Source organism: Pecten maximus, chromosome 9 (genome assembly GCF_902652985.1).
Source record: "Pecten maximus chromosome 9, xPecMax1.1, whole genome shotgun sequence".
Classification (NCBI taxonomy): Eukaryota; Metazoa; Mollusca; class Bivalvia; order Pectinida; family Pectinidae; genus Pecten; species Pecten maximus.
In genome coordinates, this window is record NC_047023.1 from 4,007,394 (window position 1) to 4,026,346 (window position 18,953).

The 18,953-nt window shown below is 35.3% G+C and overlaps 1 protein-coding gene across 1 annotated transcript in view; it reads left to right on the plus strand.

The window, feature by feature from the left end:
* The first annotated feature begins 1,189 nt into the window (after positions 1–1,189).
* Positions 1,190–18,953, plus strand: part of LOC117334736 (insulin-like peptide receptor) — a 92,878-nt gene continuing 75,114 nt past the window's right edge. Inside the window, 1 exon segment of the mRNA XM_033894529.1 lies at positions 1,190–1,912. Coding sequence (XP_033750420.1) covers positions 1,789–1,912 — 124 coding nt within the window. The 5' untranslated portion in view covers positions 1,190–1,788.

Sequence of the window (18,953 nt, forward strand, 5' to 3'; positions counted from 1 at the left end):
TAGCATAACTAAGGTTTTTACCTGTTAATCATCATGATGATTTGGTCCTTAAAAATATTTTTTGTTGAATCTTACCCCTCCGCCTTATCGCTTCCCACGAAATTAATACCAAAATTAAAGGTGTGTGTTTTTCGTCATTTAAAAAGATTTAAAAAAAAAAATAATAATAAAAAATGCCGCTCGCGATCAAAAAACAAAAATTTTTAAACTAAAACTAATTTTGTTTCGGTGACAAAAGGTAGTGTAACGGACCGTGTGTTATTGTGAAAACGGTTTTGTTTTATTGGTAACTAATATTCATTGTTACATTTGTTTATCCCGTAAATATATGGCTACTTTAATGTTCAAAAATAAAGCGGGTCGCCATGAGACGATATCAAAAATTCCTTTGATTGTTGATAAAATTCCTCGCCAACTACTGTAAACACAAGAGTGCTACCTAATTATTTCTCTGCCTATCGTTCTACCCCTGTGGCTATTTCTCTAAAGACATACACAGCGTTGTACAACGATAGTTTCGTCCAGATTTATAGAAAAGAAATGTGCACACGTATTTATGCAAAGGAACGAATAAATCAAATCATTAAAGTTTGTATGATTCACAAGTGTGTTACATTTATAAATTAATTCTTATGTCCGCATTGACTTCGCATGATCTTGGATGAATGCACGTCTAGATCTGGGTATAGCCTATTTCAAAAAAAGTTTACAAACAACCACTCTTGATCTGGATATAATGTTTGCATTCTATACATTAAGTTGTAGCATAATATACCGTTACCATTGGTAGGAGTGTCCTTATAGTATACATACAATTATGTAAGTTCAGTTTAGATCCAAACCGACTATAAAGAACATAGTTTTGTTTCCAAACACGGTATATTGTAAAAAGTCAATCATTTATAATGTTATGGGATATAGTAGTCGACCGATATAGGCCTACTTATCATTCAGATTACCATGACACACGTTTAGAAGTTTCTCGAAAAATGTGTTGTTAAGTATGTTATGTTCGATGTACCGGATTTTTTAATGACAGACATTCTAATTCTGAACGGATATACCCAAACAATGAAACGAGTGATAGATATTTGGCCTTGATCACTATGGATTCGAAACTATGGATCATAGGATCTTTCTAGCTCCGACGGTGTAATTGACCAATCATTTTACGAGGTTGTTTACGTCTTGTTTTTCCGCTAGATTGTGTATGCTGTGCGATTCTGTCTGGATTATGGTGACCCTTTTCTTGATTAACTTTGCCAATTTTACATCTGAGTCGACAAAAGTGTTACAGATGGATATTAATCATTTCAGTTATTGTTGAAATGAATGAATTAGACAAACAGAGGAATCGACATGGGTATTTTCTTGGTTCTACTGCGCACAAAGTCTACTGACAGTCTCGCCGAAGTTCAAGGCCTTACTCGGTATTTCTGTGCGTACTGAATCAACATTTCAAGTGGATTTAGATATTTTCATGAACCCAGCGGATTATCTTCACGTAATAATGTCTTGATTATTGTTGTTTCTGCTATAATTATCATGATGTGAATTTAAACGATCTTCAGTTTTACAGGAACAACATGTCCTAGGCCTGCTGTTATTTGGAATATGGCCGATTGTGTGTGGAGTTCATTGATAAACAATCCAATAGGAATGTATCGTCATCGGCAGTGTGACGTGTCATAGTACAATATATTACTTTTTTAATTAAACGCTTAGATACAGTAATAACTATACTTGTCAACAAGCAAGTTTTAATATATCTGTGATATTATTCTAAATATGTGTAAGTTAACATTGAAGGCTGCGTTATGCATTTTCTGTGTGGCGTTTCTCGCGGCAACAACTGGATCTAATGTAAACGGGCAAATTGCAGAGACGGGCGTTGAAACTAAACAAGAAATAAGTAAGTATTAATGTTGTTTAGGTGTATAAGTACATTTGAATCTCCTCGTCATTTGTCATTTGTACACATGTAGTTTGCGCCAATTCTGATGAATGAATTCTTGAGTGACTGTCCAACTTCCGGTGTACACAAGCAGGCATGCATAAGGCGTATTTCATTTCATAAGAAAGGTCTCGACATTACACTATATATATGCACATCACTTTATAACACTTATATTTTATCGGGTTTTTTATGGTGGTATGTTTAATTTATAGATTGCAAGCATGCATACTTTAACTTTCAAACCATGTGACGATTGTGTTATAATATAGCATGTGTATCCAGCCTGACCACATGGGCTGTGGATTGACCTCAGGAGATGGGATGGTCTGCTGTCCACAAAGGTCATGGTTGGTCATCAAGTCTAAGTTCAACACCATACATGGATCATTGGCTGCAGTTACTGACCACACTATATCATTGACATAGGAATTTTAAGTTTCTTGTTTTTCAGCTTAAAAAAAAGGCCAGCCATCTGCAAATATTAAAAAAAAAGAAAAGAAAAAAAATGTGGTTCATTAATGTATTCAAATTTAATACACTAGGTATTCATTTAATTGTTGGTTTATTGAAACCAGGAAAGTTTAGTATGTGGTTAATTATTTGCATGGGTTTTTTAAATGTTGATTTTGTGAAAAAGCAGTATCTTTTTTACCTAGCATATCATTTTTTTCCAAGAAAGTTTTGCATAGTGTTTAAACTTTTTTTCACAAACAATTAGGGAAAGTCTGTTATCTTTTATCTATGTGCAACAATTCACTAGTATTCTTTAGTAATTTCAGTTTGAAATTTGTCACCTAAATATTAATTAAATTTTCTTTTAATATTTCTCCCAGAAACTTCTACCTAAAAATGATATATAAATATATATGTTAATTGACAATTGTCCACACATTTGTATCTAAACAAAAACAATGACGAGTAATGTTTATTATTTTTTTCATAAAGATTGCTAATTTATAACAGAAAATTCACATATATTTCTCATAAAAAAATTTAAAAACAGGAACAAAATAAGATTCCCTATTAAGTATTTTAATAAAAAAATATTGAATTAAGTTTGTTTAAACTTGCCCAACCATCGGAATCTAATAAAAAGTTAAACCAAACATGCCAAATTAACTTGCTTCCCTGTGTTATCAATCATATATAATAATTTCCGATAAAAAACTGAATGATTGGTATATAAAATTCAGCTCATTGATATGTTGGTACACAATTGCAAGTCAACTAATTCTAATTTATATGCTTATTTTTTCTCTTGAAAAACATTATGTAGCTTATAGGTGCATATTGTGTATGATGCCCATATGTTTTAAAAAATGAAATAGAAGAGAAAAAATTGTTTTTTTTTTAATTCCAAAACATTACTGGAAAGAAAGTGTGTACTTTGATGCTTTAGCTGTTTAGCATTATTTTGTGTTTTTTTTAACCCTGCTGAAAGGTTTTTTTATAATGTTTGTTTATCATAAGTTTGTCACTTTAGACAATTATATTGGTTTATATTTTTATGGAGATTGGAGATAATTAACATTGGCCATGTGATGTGTATTACTTCCTTTTATTGGTTGATTAACACTCATTGTTTAATTCATAATTTTGTAAAACATTAAGTTTGCATTTCCCCTCAGATCTTTATTGTACAATATGCATTGTTTGATGTATATATATAATTTTACATATTTTTTTCACAACATTTCCATTATTCAGTATTCAGGAAAATGCCTCAAATTCTCCATTAATTTTCATGTTGCTGATATTTCAGGCAGGGCAGACAGACATTTTAGAACCAAATCTTCATCTCAATCCAGAAGAGAGAGAGAGAGAGAGAGAGAGAGAGAGAGAGAGAGAGAGAAAAAACAACAACACTGCTTGCTTTGCCCTCAAAAAAATGTCTTTGCCAGTTTTTTACATGCTTAAGGATCATCTTTTCACATTTCATTGCAAGTTTTATTCAAATTTGCATTGAAATGAAGTAATACTGGTACATAACTAAATTAACTTTGACACTGAATCGTACTAATTGGTTTGAACTATTACATTTAAGAATCCTTGTCAAAAAGCAAGAAATTGTCTGTTTAGGATTACCATATTAAAACAGCTGGAGGTATTAATTTTCATCCCCACTGGACAAAGATGTTGAAACTATATATACAAAACCATGTAGAAACTGTTGAATGCATGGCCATGTATCTGTACATATGATGTGACAGCTATATAGGGATACTGTATTGAATGCATGAGGTCAGATATACTGTATTCTGGGTGTCATGGTTAAGATAAAAAAGCCTTTTGTTAGGTTATATTTATGATTTGTTTTAGTTAAGTGTATCATGGATATATATATATATAAACATTGACTTATTGCAGCAATTAATGGGGCAGGAGCTACTGTCCTTGCTCATGCAATGTAATGGCATTGTATTATACATCTAGGTAGTAGTATAGCCGATACATTGTTTCACGGACATGTCAAATCACTGTTTCCCCAATTTGTAAAACAGTGGTATATGTGCATCTCTGAATTATTTTACATGAAATTTTTCTAAGATTTGTGTGCATGTACAAAATGAGAAGAGAATTTGTCACGATGGATCAGTGAAAACTTTTTATGACCTTGACCTCCATCAGGTAAAAGTGCTTTTCAAACTATACGTTACTGTATGTATATTTCATGGGGGCATAGTTTAACATTTGTAAGGTGTTTGTCTTTGGAAAACAATGTACAGTGGAACTTTGTTAACTCGAACTCGGATAACTCGAATACCCCGCTTAACTCGAAGTACCTCGCCGGTCCCGGCCGAATTCTCTCTTTATCTTAGTAAAAAAAACTCGGATAATTCGAATTCGGATAACTCGAAAAACTCGGATAATACGAAGTAAAAATTTGGTCCCAACAATAAAAATCCTACTTGAAATGTTCGAATAACTCGAAGTATAATTTTCGTCGATCGGTGGCAAACGCCGACATTTTTTAAGAGCTAAATTCCGTTTGTAATACTGAACATATCGGCACTACTAAACTACATGCTATTATAAGTGTTTCATAAATTCATAAAAGAAATTGTCGGTTGAATCTTATAACAACAAGTCTTGGTGATAAAAAGTACTGCTTTACTTACATCAGGTAATTTCCCAAGGCGGTCGCCGATATCAGTACACACGATAGTCAACAACTCATCTACCCGTTCGCTCAAGCGGAACTAATCTCTGACACACCGGTAGATCTACCCGGCTGATGTTTTTACAGGTGTAGAAATGACACAGTCACCGGCGCCTATTAAATCTTTAAACTGCTGAAACAATAGCGTAATTACTGCCGAGGTGTTCAGAGTACAACTGTAACGGTCAGTGCTGTCTATTAAATCGGATAAAACGCCAACTCAGTTACAGTAACATTTTATACGCACATGCGCAGCCCAACTTCCGGTGCTAATACACATGGAAATGGCGTGGTTATCAATAAAAAGTAAGTAGGCCGATCAAACAGTATTTTATATATGTCCAATAAAAGGTAATGGTTCTGTTACGTTTTGTATGCAATCTGTGTTAAACTTAAACGGTTATTTGTTTTGACATTAATAACTTGTTATTTTGTCGAATTCCGTTTTATCGTTTACCTTTTGCAAACATGACTTGCACATCAGATCGTTACTGAAGTGACTAAGTGAAAGAAACTTTATCGTGACTGTATATCGACAAAACTACACCAAATCACAAGTGACATAACGAAACATTACATATATATGTACATGTATTGACCAGTCTTCACACTAAACTGATGAGCGACAGAGCGAAGTTATAATGATTATATAATGTTGACAAATATTGACCAAACTTTTCACCAAAAATGATAACTCGCTTAATTCGAACACTCGGATAACTCGAAGTTTTTTCGTGGTCCCGTCGACTTCGAGTTAACGAAGTTCCACTGTATTCATGTACCCACTTCACTATGATACCAGAAGCTCACTTCAACCTATATTTTGACCTTTTGACCTCTATCAGATAGAAATCCATTTCAGACTATTTGTGGTACTTTTTTTTTCCTTCAAATTGTTGAAGATATGTTAAGGGGTTCATCTTTGGAAGATGATGCTTTTGTGGTGTACGAGATCTGCATGTTGCCCCTATATAGCTAGCAAGAAGGAGTTAGTTTGGGGAATTAGAAAAAAATATGGCTGTTACAAGTACCCAAGTAACTTCACACCATTAGGTTTGACGAGAACCCAGATTCAAAAATGTGTACTAAGGTACCCAACAAAATACTGGCATCCTCTAGTGTCAACGAAAAAAAGGAAAAAAAAACATCCCAATATTTAAGTCATTTATTCAGTTTTTACTCACCAGAGATATTCTTTATCAATCTCTTTGCAACTTGTTCATTTATGCATCATTGTTACAATTTTAATTTCTCCCAATTGATCATTATACTGTCATGACATGGGAACCTTCGTTAGCTTTCCCAATGTCACATGTACAAGAGGCTGTTCGAATGGTATGTTGTGCTTCCTACTGTGTTATAACACAAGCTCATCGAAAACATTACCGCAAATAATTAATGCATAGTTTTATTGTTACATATTAATAATTGATACAAGAAAAAGATTACTATCACCAGCAAGTTAAAAAAGTGTCAATTTCATGATCTCATCCCTGGTATAAACAATGTGATTTGCGTATGGTCAAAATATGTTGGTTAACTGGCCATGGCCGGCCCGCCGGGTATGGGTCAGATATTCAAATTCGCGTACCCAGGGACAAGATTCTGTACTCGTTGCAGCCCTGAAAATATTCCAGGGGTTTTTCTGAGGGCTTTCTGGGGCAGTTTATGGGACCCATTCCCAACTGAAATTATTTAAGATTTAAGCCAAATTCCCAAAATTTTAATTTACTTGTGAAAAAATCTTTTCCAATTCATCAATTTTCTTCCCAAAATGAGACAAAAAGGCCACTTCCCAAACCAGTGAGAAAAAGCCCTGTATTCAATTCCCAATTGGACATTGCAGGACTTTATATATATTTAGTTAACAAGGCTTTGTCCTCCAAGATGACATCAACATTTCTTCAATAGAGTATCGGCATGTCGGATGCACAGTGCTTGGAAAGTTATTACAGTAGCATTAAAACGTAGATGTAGGTTTATCTTTTTAGCTCAGAATTACAACATCTAGCATGACATCTAGCTAGAGGCAGTCCAGAAGATTTTATCAAACTGTATGACATAGCTAGCAGCAGTTCCAGTAAGCCAGGTTCCGTGGAGCAAGTGTGTCAATCAGGTTTTCTTGTGTGCGCAGGAAGAGAAGTGCACAAGTGATTACTGCTGCTTGTCGATCATGTAAGAAGACGATCTACAAATCTTTTTAAAAAAAAAAAGAAGATTTTTACCAGTTCTGTAGTATATTATCAATTGATCCTCATGCATTAATATTCTTACTCATTTCTGTTAGCAAAAATGTTCTTTTTCTCACTTTGAATTGTAGTTATTTTGTGTGAAAAATGCAGATAATTCTGTCCCTGAATGTTGAAATTTTAGACAGTTTATTAACAAGATAAATGTTGAACCAATGTGATTTTGCAATTACATATTTTTGCCAAATAAAAGAAAGGTTGTGTTTCAGGTTTTCCTACTATACCAACCCTAAGGTTTTGTACCTACCCTGCACAGTAAAGAATTTATTGAAATGATCAAGGAAGTACAGTTAAAGTCAGAATGTCGCTTCTTAACCCCAGTAAAACAATAATGAATAAAAAGAGAATTCAGCAATGAAACCTGAAATGTATAGAAAAATTTAATATGGAGTATTTTTTTTCTGAAACTTCATTGCAAGAATATTTAATGCGATATTTAACCATGTGTGACTTTGAAATGCATACTGCAATATAAATCTATCCATTTAAGAGGAGGCAGTCGCTTTAAATACAAAAAGTTTAAATATTACTAAGCTACCAACTAGTTTATTTATTGATACCCTGACACATTGTAGATATAAAATTATTAACTATTGCACAAAAGGTTCTTTTGTACTAAGATCATATTAGTATTGCTATTTTCGGAAACAGATTTATACATTTATATAATGAAAATTTTAAAAGAATTTGTATATATATAGTATTTATTAAATTTTAGAAAACAATGGGACAATTACCATAAATCGGTGAAATGAAATGCAAATGGCCGTTGTGTAAATATCGCCAGTTTTGTGATATTTGATTCTGGTATATACCTGTTAGAACAAATTATTAGTATACTTCATATGATTGGTTTAGACTTGTAGTCTTAATTCAAAGCTGTAGGTTTTCTTTAATGATACATAATGAGAATAGAATATGTTACATACACAATAGATAATATTTTGTATACTGCACCGTAGAGCATAACGCATTCTTTACAGTCATGGTCTAATTTCTGTAATAGAGCGTCAAGTTTCACATCGTCAATTAAGTTAATTTACTGTAGAGGGAATGCATTGTATCTAATGTGAAATGATCTTAACTCCTGCCATTTCCCAAATAATAAGTTACATAAACAAATTTAATGTCCTCTGAGCAATTCTGTTCTGTATCATTTTACTGTATCAGCTTCCATACCTGATAGTTGTATGAAAATATTTTCAAAACTCTTCGTAGTGCATGGTTATTTTATTTATTTAGATATATATATTTATTACATTTTTACCAGTGAAATATCAAAACTTATTCATTCCATAAAAGTGATATTTTTCACTAGTGAAAAATAGCTCTTTTGCTGATTTGACCAATCAAATTAATGATTAGAAAATACCAAAATAATTGACCAATCAGAAAGCCCGACATATATGTCAGCACCTGGACAAGAGGAACTACTTTTTTTGTTTACAAATTATCGCTGTAGGCCTAGTTGGCATACGGAGTAGGTTTTTCGTTGATAAAAAATGTAATAAACAGAATATCTAACAGTTTCTTCAGTAATACCAAATATATTTCACTCGTGTGGCTAATATTTTGATATTTATAGATTCGGGTATGTATACTATCAAAATATTAGCCCCACTCGTGAAATATATTTGGTATTACTGAAGACACTGTTAGATATCCTCTCTATATATTTTTTGAATTTCATGCCATATTGATACAGTAAAAACTAGTGTCCTGAAGCTTTGGGCCCAATCTGATGAGTCTGCAAAGACATGAAACAACAGTTATGATACCCGAGTTGAATAACCCAAAATAATCCTATATAGGTACGTTGTAATTTAAAATGACATAATTATTCCTTTTCTGGTATATCTGATGGAAAATACTTAATTATTTCCCTACAGGTGAAACTGGGGGGACTATAGGTTTTCCTCTTAAGCTGTACTCTCACTTTCACTGAAAAATTCAAACTCGCACAAGTATATTCAAGGTTTTAGGGTTACCAGTGTGTCCTTGTATCAGTATGTAATTATACGCCAAAGTTTGTCAGTGCTGTAGTGGTTTATTCCTTGTGGGATTTTGATATCACTTCACACAATGTTATAAAGGACAAAATATGAAACAAGTTTCAGTTTCGGGGTCAAGGTCAGGGTCACAGTTACTATTTTTAGTGGGGGCCAGTGCATAGAGGACAGGTACTGCTTTAGCAATACCCTAGTATGTTTGTTTATAGATTCGGGTATGTATACTGTATATTAGCACAAACTTGGTTTGTTCTCTTCAGATGTTTACGGTCGGTGACCAAACTATAATAGTATATTGACCTGTTGGACGATCAACAGTCGGACATTGGCTACCTTTGATAGTTATAACAAACAATTGATTTTTTTGTTGTGATGTGTTGCCTCTGTTTGATTATAGTACTAAGAATCAGAGTCTAGGTGACCTTGTCCACTGACAGCCTGACTGACTTTAATTTCCAAAACAACTTGAGTAATCAGTGGTCACATGATCAGTTCATGCTTGTAGTCTGTACTGGTGTGCTATTTTTAGATATCTTTTTATATCAGTTTACAGGTGCTTGTGGTATCTGGTATCAATTTTCTGTACTTAAGTTTGGGTGTAATGAAAGACTTTCCTTTGTTATACCTTCAATATGTCTTCTATGATTTATATTTTGATGTATTATGGAATTGCTCAATATAATTTAGATTTGAAATCATCTTTTAATAATTAAAATAGTTTTTAACAATTTATTAATTACCCAACAGGGGAAAAATGTTATTAAGTCTGACATAATGGCATATAGAATATTTCTGCCATATTTGAAAGATAATTGTCAAAAAAATAAACAAAAACGATTGAAAGGATTGAATTATTATATACCAGTGGAAACAGAGGATCATGGATATGGAAAGGTCACATGCAACAGTTGACTTATAATTTCCACAAGTAAAAACATTGGCTGTAGAATCGAAAGCATCCATAACAGTAGTATATATAGACTACGAGAAAAAAAGAAAGTTATAAAATTCTTAATGGGATGGGGATCGAGTAGGATTGTCCAATCGTGAAGTTGTTTTCAAATTACATATCTACAGCTGGTATAATGACACCAATGTAGATTTTTGTTTTTACTAATTATAAAACTGTGTATCATGCTGCAACTGACTACGATGTAGTGTTTTGTTTACTTAAACAGATGAAAAATATATTTAAACAGATTTTATTAATTACCCCTTAAAACCCTAACGGAACACTTCAAGATGGAGTATAACTGTGAATTACTAGAATTGTAATTCTTCAGGCTGAACTTGAGTATACTTATACCGTAATTAAATAAAGCTATCATGATCATGCATACTTAAGCTGGTGCATTGTGTCTTTGTGGTCTGCACTAAAAAAATCATTTCCTTACTCAAAACAGTTTACAGGATTAAAGAACATTTTTCAAATCAAATATCTAAGACATCAAACTAAATTGAGACAAACAAAAAAAAAAAAAAAACTAATGTTCTGTAGTATATATATATATGTGTGTTGGTTATTTTTCAGTACATTCTGATTCGGGTGGACGATAATAATTTGTTTATGAGAGATTTATTTATCTGCCTGTGATATGGATAACATCATCTGAGGTCTTTTTCTTTCCCTATTTAATCTAGATTACATGTATATAAAAATCACTGAATGCATTTATATTTTAAAGATTCAACATTGTTCCTACTGGATGAAATAGATTTGGAAGAATATTTGATTGAATTTTAGAATTTCAGATTCCCCTCGTCATGCTTTATAATAATATTAAAGGGCAGCTGTTGAAAATTGAGGGAAAAACACCTGTTTTGGGGTGTACAAGTCTCTTTTAGAGGTATTTTGGAACACTGGCTTGCTTTCCATTTCTGCATGTAGACAACCCGCAGCTCGATGAAATCTTGATATGTTTGTGATATGAAAAATGGTTGCTAATCCGTACACTTACTCTTAGACTCTGATGTAAATTTAAATGATGGGATGAATGTTACCATACCGCTGTGTTATAACAGATATTACTTATTGATCTTTTCAAACTGCAGTAGGATATTACAAATTCAATTTATTCTTCCTGATTCAGAAACAATCTGACATGTTTTAAAGCACCTGCAGCATTCTGACAGATGGGGGTGTATTGAATCTGTGATAATTATATAAAATTAATGTTGAAATAACAGTACCGCAGACTATAAACATTTCCTGGAATTTCAGGTGACTTTGTATAATGGAGTGCAAATTAACTACTATTTTTTTTGACTGCCTTATAACATTTAGATGAACGCAAGTGTTGCACCGGCTGTAGAGATCATGATTCTCAAGGTTATCCACCTACATTGAGTTTGTTTACATGTGTCTAGTAAGACTTCCTGTACTTGAGGATTCCTTGTATAATTCCCTGATAACCACTTGTAAATGTTTTCATTTGTTTAGTGGTTGTTCATTGCTACAGGTAGGATTTTATGGATCTTTGTTGGTATTTAAGGATTAAATGTGTAGTTAGCAAGTAGCTGTACAGGATTTGGTGCACGAGTCAAGATTATGATCAAATATTGTGAAATGCACACTCCTTGAAGTTCCTGGAAAAAGGCTGTCATTCGTTCAGAATCTGGGACATGTTGTTTTATAATTACTCACACGCTATGACTCGCCAAGTATTTTCAAAGGTGTGCTTGCCTTGCCGTACAGATAACTTGGGCTTTAGTTTGAACGTGGGTGTGTCTCCGTATTATAGGCTTTAGTCAGGCCCATGGTCATCTGTTTGTTTAGTTCACAAAAATACATGCTGAGGTCAAAAATTAAGGTCAAGGTAATTCAGAGGTCAAGGTTTTTTTTTTTTTATTTATCTTTTCACTGATAAACATTCTGTTTAAGCAAAGTTGGTGGGAAATGAATAAGGAGTAAACTGACCTTAGGTCTAGGTCACTGGATCAAAGAGGTCAAGGACACTGGGATAAAGGTCAAATTTTGTTTCTATTAACTGATGTTGGTCCAAAAGTTGGTCACAATGAAACAGGTAGTCAAATGACAAAATGTCAAGGTCATTGAGTTAAAGTCAAGGTCAAATTTTGTAACTAGAAAGCATTTTGCTATGACATTATGAAGCAAAGTTGGTCAGAATTAATATTTAACAATTACGTCAAATGACCAAAAGCTAAGGTTACTGAGTCAAAGGTCAAGGTCACATTTTAGACCTTTTACATAAACATTTATTATAAAGCAAAATTGCTCAGAATAAAACTTGGGGTCAACAGAGCAAAGGTCAAGATATGAAGGACTGAAATCAAGGTCAAATTTTGTATTTATTAACTCATGAAGAACTAGCTTAAAATTTAACAGGTGAACTTTTGTGTAATTTTAATGGACAGTGAGACTGACTAAAGTTTGACTATATACAGGTGAACTTTAGTGTAATTTTAATGGATAGTGAGATCGAGACTGACTTAAGTTTGACTATATACAGATGATCTTTAGTGTAATTTTAATGGACAGTGAGACTGACTTAAGTTTGACTATATACAGATGATCTTTAGTGTAATTTTAATGGACAGTGAGACTGACTTAAGTTTGACTATATACAGATGATCTTTAGTGTAATTTTAATGGACAGTGAGACTGACTTAAGTTTGACTATATACAGATGATCTTTAGTGTAATTTTAATGGACAGTGAGACTGACTTAAGTTTGACTATATACAGATGATCTTTAGTGTAATTTTAATGGACAGTCAAGACTGACTTTTATTCCTTATATTAGTTCTTTTATAAGTGACATATATACCAGCTTAGTTATGTATAGTCAAACCACAGTTTAAATTTAACTAAATAAAACTACTTCTGTATACGATACAGGTGCAAAAGGAAGTTTCTTGTGCATTTGTGTTGTTTGCCATTGTTGTGTGTTGCAAATGATGGTTTTATCACGTCGCAACATGTATCAAATTTCACAAGAAGGCATTAATTTCAAGTCGGGGTCTACCATTAGATTATTTAACTTTTTTGTGAACAACCTTACAACTCAAAGGAATTTTGCATACACCAGTTTTGTATGGCTGGGATTACATTGTTTTGCAGGCCTATCGTATATCAGCCTGGAATATCTCAAGAAAAATATAGCCATTGATAAAACCTAATCGGGCAGTGTTTGGTCCGGGTAGCTTGTGTTTAAAGGGAGGAAAAAATGGTTGGTTGGGTATACAGACTGTTCTACAAACAGTCATTTGAGGCCCGCCTGAGATAATTTATAAATTTTGATGTTTGTAGATTTGAATTAAAACCAATAAATGTTAAAAGCTGTTATGAAATATATATATACATACATGTATGTTCCCGTCGATGACAATGAAAAGTGAAATATATTGTTCCTGTTTTAAACAGAATTCATTTAGATTGTTCTACATTTTCCACTCTGTTAGACTCTACTGCTTTCCTAACATAATTAAATTATTTCTGTTTGGCTAAACAGTTTGTTATGACATTTTGAACTTTCTATTATTAGATCAGTTACCTTCGAACACTGTAATTTGATGATCCATTTATAGGCATTTTTGGGTGGTTTTTCAGATGATCTTATATACTTAATAGATTTTTAAGTCCCACCATTTTTTGGAGGGAGAGGGGGTTTGCGATGGGACTTTAATACCGATTTTTATCCTGTGGCCAATGGATGCAATTGCTCTAGGCTGACTTCATTTGTTATTTTGAACTTCATACCAAATATGGGATAACTTCAGGTGAGGTAATGTTTTTTGGTTCTAAGGTCAAGGTCACCGTTGCTATTCATAGAAAACTAATTAGTCAAATGAATTTGAAAATGGTCAAACTGATCATTATATATAATTGTTCCAGAAATTCTATCACACTTTATGTAAAGGTCATGTATACATGTAGGACAAAATATGTTTGATGAGTCGATATTTACATTGTAAAGGTGACAGAAGGTCACATGGCAGAAGTCAAATATCTGTCTTGCAATTTTTTTCTTGTTTATGAAAAAACTTGCATAAGTGACATTGTTTATAGTGGATGCTAGTTTTACAAATGACCTTGGTTACTGTGGATGTCAGTTTTATAAATGACCTTGGTTACTGTGGAGTGGAGGTCAGCTATACAAATGACCTTGGTTACTGTGGAGTGGAGGTCAGCTATACAAATGACCTTGGTTACTGTGGATGTCAGTTTTACAAATGACCTTGCATTTGGTTATTGTGGAGTGGAGGTCAGTTATACAAATGACCTTGGTTACTGTGGATGTTAGTTTTACAAATGACCTTGGTTATAGTGGAGGTTAGTTTTACTCATGACCTTGGTTATAGTGGAGGTCAGTTTATAATGACCTTGGTTACTTTGGGGGTTAGGTAGACAAGGACACTACATAACTATTTCCATTTAAATTTGTACTAGAGACGGATGATGTGTGGTAGCTTGCAGAGAAGCTGGTCAGTAATATGTCGGCTGCATGTGTTTGCTTTAGTGCAAGGCACCAGGTTACACACAACTTCTTTCTATAGGCCTACACACTTTTGCTGCATAGCTAGTAGCATTGATTGAGGATTGCATTGTTCTTTGCTTCCACCTAACCTACTACAGAGCTGTTGTTGAGTGTGACGTAATGGGTATTGCCAGTCATCAATACTGATGGGACAAGTCAATACTGGCTTGTTTACATATAACTCTGTAGCACTGATACAGCTGGAGCTGTTGTTAAATGCCATGTCATGATTGTGTGTACCCCACACCAACATCACTAGTAAATCAGTGTGTACACAAGTACTTCTGTCAGACAACTGAAGTTTTATCTGTCCATATAGCAACCTAACCTACCAAGTGTCTTTAGCAACTTTCAGTCAAATATACCAGTGTCTGCAAATAGTCACCATAACAACCCACATTGTACACTAGTGTCTGACAACATTCAGTCACCATAACAACCACATTGTACACTAGTGTCTGACAACATTCAGTTACCATAACAACCACATTATACACCGGTGTCTGACAACATTCAGTTCACCACAACAACCACATTGTACACTAGTGTCTGACAACATTCAGTTACCATAACAACCACATTATACACCGGTGTCTGACAACATTCAGTCACCACAACAACCACGCTTGTGTCTGACAACATTCAGTCACCACAACAACCACACTTGTGCCTGACAACATTCAGTCACCACAACAACCACACTTGTGCCTGACAACATTCAGTCACCATAACAACCACACTTGTGCCTGACAACATTCAGTCACCATAACAACCACATTATACACCGGTGTCTGACAACATTCGTTCACCATAACAACCACAATGTACAATTGTGTCTGACAACATTCAGTCACCATAACAACCACATTGTACAATTGTGTCTGACAACATTCAGTCACCATAACAACCTTAACTGTTTGGTTTATAGAGTTGTGTTGTATGCCAATGATGCCAACAGTATTGACCGTTGGCAACATGACATGGTCTTTGACATAGTAAAACATGACCAAAGTGACCATGGCTGTTTGACAGCAGGCCAGTATCTCCGTTTGACAGCAGGCCAGTATCTATAGTCTTGGGTAAACAATCACACAGTCTGTGGAATATAAACAGCCTTACAAATACCTAGAGCTTCTGGTGTTTATTCAACCTGCTACAGGGTACAGGAATATACAGCAGGTCATCATGTGGTCCCTGAACTTCCTGTAATACAGCAGGGAGAACAGCAGACAAACAAGGGCCATTCTGTGATAAGAAACACTGTAAAGTACACTATGTATAGTGATTATATGTACAAACCAAGGAGAGGTTTAATGTGGGTGTAAGGAGGGATTTTCATAGCTCAAACCGGCTTGGCTGTTTATTTCAGCCAGGCTATAAATCAGGCACAGTATGTAGGGTTTATGTTTGTAGGTGTAGGTCGCTCTGTATATATATACACAGAAATGTATGTACAGTAGAAGTCTCTCATAGATCCCTCCCCCTCCCCCTACTGTTGATAAGGGGAGGAGACTCTGGTCACTTCCTGTTTACTACCCCGTATTATTAGCTCACCTGGTCCGAAGGACCAAGGTGAGCTTATGCCATACCGTAGCGTCCGTCGTCCGTCGTCCGTCCGTCCGTCGTCCGTCGTCCGTCCGTCCGTCAACAATTGACTTCTTCTCCATAACCACAGATCAGAATTTGACCAAATTTGGTCAGAAGCATCCCTATGGGTTGGGGACTCAAAATTGTACAAATGGTGGGGCTGACCCCCAGGGGTCTGAGGGGCGGGGCCAAAAGGGGTCAATTTAGCTCTATTGATATAAACGACTTCTTCTCTGAAACCAAGCAAAGGATATTGCTCCTATTGGCCTGGTAGCATCACTATGGTGTGGGGATTCAAAATTGTATAAATGGTGGGGCTGACTCTCCAGGGGTCTGAGGGGCGGGGCCAAAAGGGGTCAATTGGGCTATATTGATATAAGCGACTTCTTCTCTGAAACTGAGCATTGGATATTGCTCATATTTGCTTGGAAGCATCACTATGGGATGGGGATTCAAAATTGTACAAATGATAGGGCTGACCCCCCAGGGGCCTGAGGGGCGGGGCCAAATGTTGTCAATTGGGCTATATTGATATAAATGACTTCTTCTCTGAAATCAAGCAATGGATATCGCTCATATTTACCTGGCAGCATCACTATGTGGTTGGGATTCAAAATTGTACAAATGATGGGGCTGACCCCCCAGGGGCCTGAGGGGCGGGGCCAAATGTTGTCAATTGGGCTATATTGATATAAACGACTTCTTCTCCAAAACCCAGCAATAGATATTGCTCCTATTTGACTGTGAGCATCCCTTTGGGGTCGGGATTCAAAATTATACAAATGATGGGGTCGACCTCCCTGGGGGCTGAGGGGGCTGGGCCAAAGGGGATCAATTTGGCTAAATTGATATAAACAGCTTCTTCTCTGAAACTAAGCAATGGATATCGCTCATATTTGTCTGGTAGCATCCCCCTGGGGTAGGGATTCAAAATTGTACAAATGACGGGGTCAATGCCCTTGGAGCTGAGGGGTGGGGCCAAAAGGGGCGTAATTTGGTTAAATTGATATTAACAAATTCTTCTCTGAAACTAAGCAATGGATATCACTTGCATTTGTATGGTAGCATGGTCATGCATGGGGTGGGGATTCAAAATTGTACAAATTTTGGGGTTGACCCCCCAGGGGGCTGAGGGGTGGGGCCAAAAGGGGTCAATTTGGCTACGGTAAATTGATATAAACAACTTAATTCTTCTCTGAAACAGCTCATATTTGACTGGTAGCATCCTTTTGGGTAGGGATTCAAAATTTATAAAGGAAGGAACTGACCACCAGGGTACAGAGGGCGGAGTCAAAAGGGGTCAATTGGCTTAAACAACTTCTTTTCTGAAACTTAGCAATGGATATCACTCACATTTGTGTGGTAGCATCCCTATTGGGTTGCCCCAAAAGTCCATTTCATTTCATGGATTAATGCATTTTTTGGCAAAAAAAACTCACGTACCCATATGAAATGCCTATGATATGTTGACAAAGCAATACCAGTGACAAATATACTTAATCATCATTCTTGTTTCATATCTCATGAAATCCAGGTGAGCGATACAGGCCCTCTGGGCCTCTTGTTATTTTTTTGTTACCAACACTGCTCTCCCTATTCATGATCAGTTGTTAAATTTTAAGCTATAAGTAGGTGTTGTTATTATAACCAGCGGTTCTATAAGTAATGTTATAAGTATGTGTGATCATGGTCACTGTAAATTATGAATGTGGCTCTTTTTGTGACCGTTAAATTTCTGACATTATTGTCGCTATCAAACCTACTCTTAATGCGCTACTTATATAAAGTGTGCCCTTTATTTTGACCAGAGCTGTAAATGTTGACCAGGATTAAGTAGGTATATCCGTAGACATATATAAAGGGCATTATAAGTATAGCTATGTACAATGTATATATATCGGTCATTGCTTTAGACTTTAATAATTATGTTTGTACATTATAAACCTAGACCATTTGTCATAGAGCTGATTCAGGAATTATCACACATTAAGTGACAGTTTCTAATATTTGACCATTGTACCATTTTGGAGAGTGAAAAGGGGGTGGGTGTGGGAGTGGGAGGTGTGGGGGTGGGGAAAGGAGGATTTCTTCAGATGTATTTATCAAATGAACCAAACCAAACGAGTCGTCAAAATGCACTAATAAAATGAGCCAAATGTGTCATCAGAACACAGGGATCCCTGGACCAAACGTGTTGTCAGAACGCAATGATCCCTTGACCAAACGTGTTGTCAGAACGCAATGATCCCTGGACCAAACGTGTTGTCAGAACGCAATGATCCCTGGACCAAACGTGTTGTCGGAACGCAATGATCCCTGGACCAAACGTTTTGTCAGAACGCAATGATTCCTGGACCAAACGTGTTGTCAGAACGCAATGATCCCTGGACCAAACGTGTTGTCAGAACGCAATGATCCCTGGACCAAACGTGTTGTCAGAACGCAATGATCCCTAGACCAAACGTGTCGTCAGAACGCAATGATCCCTAGACC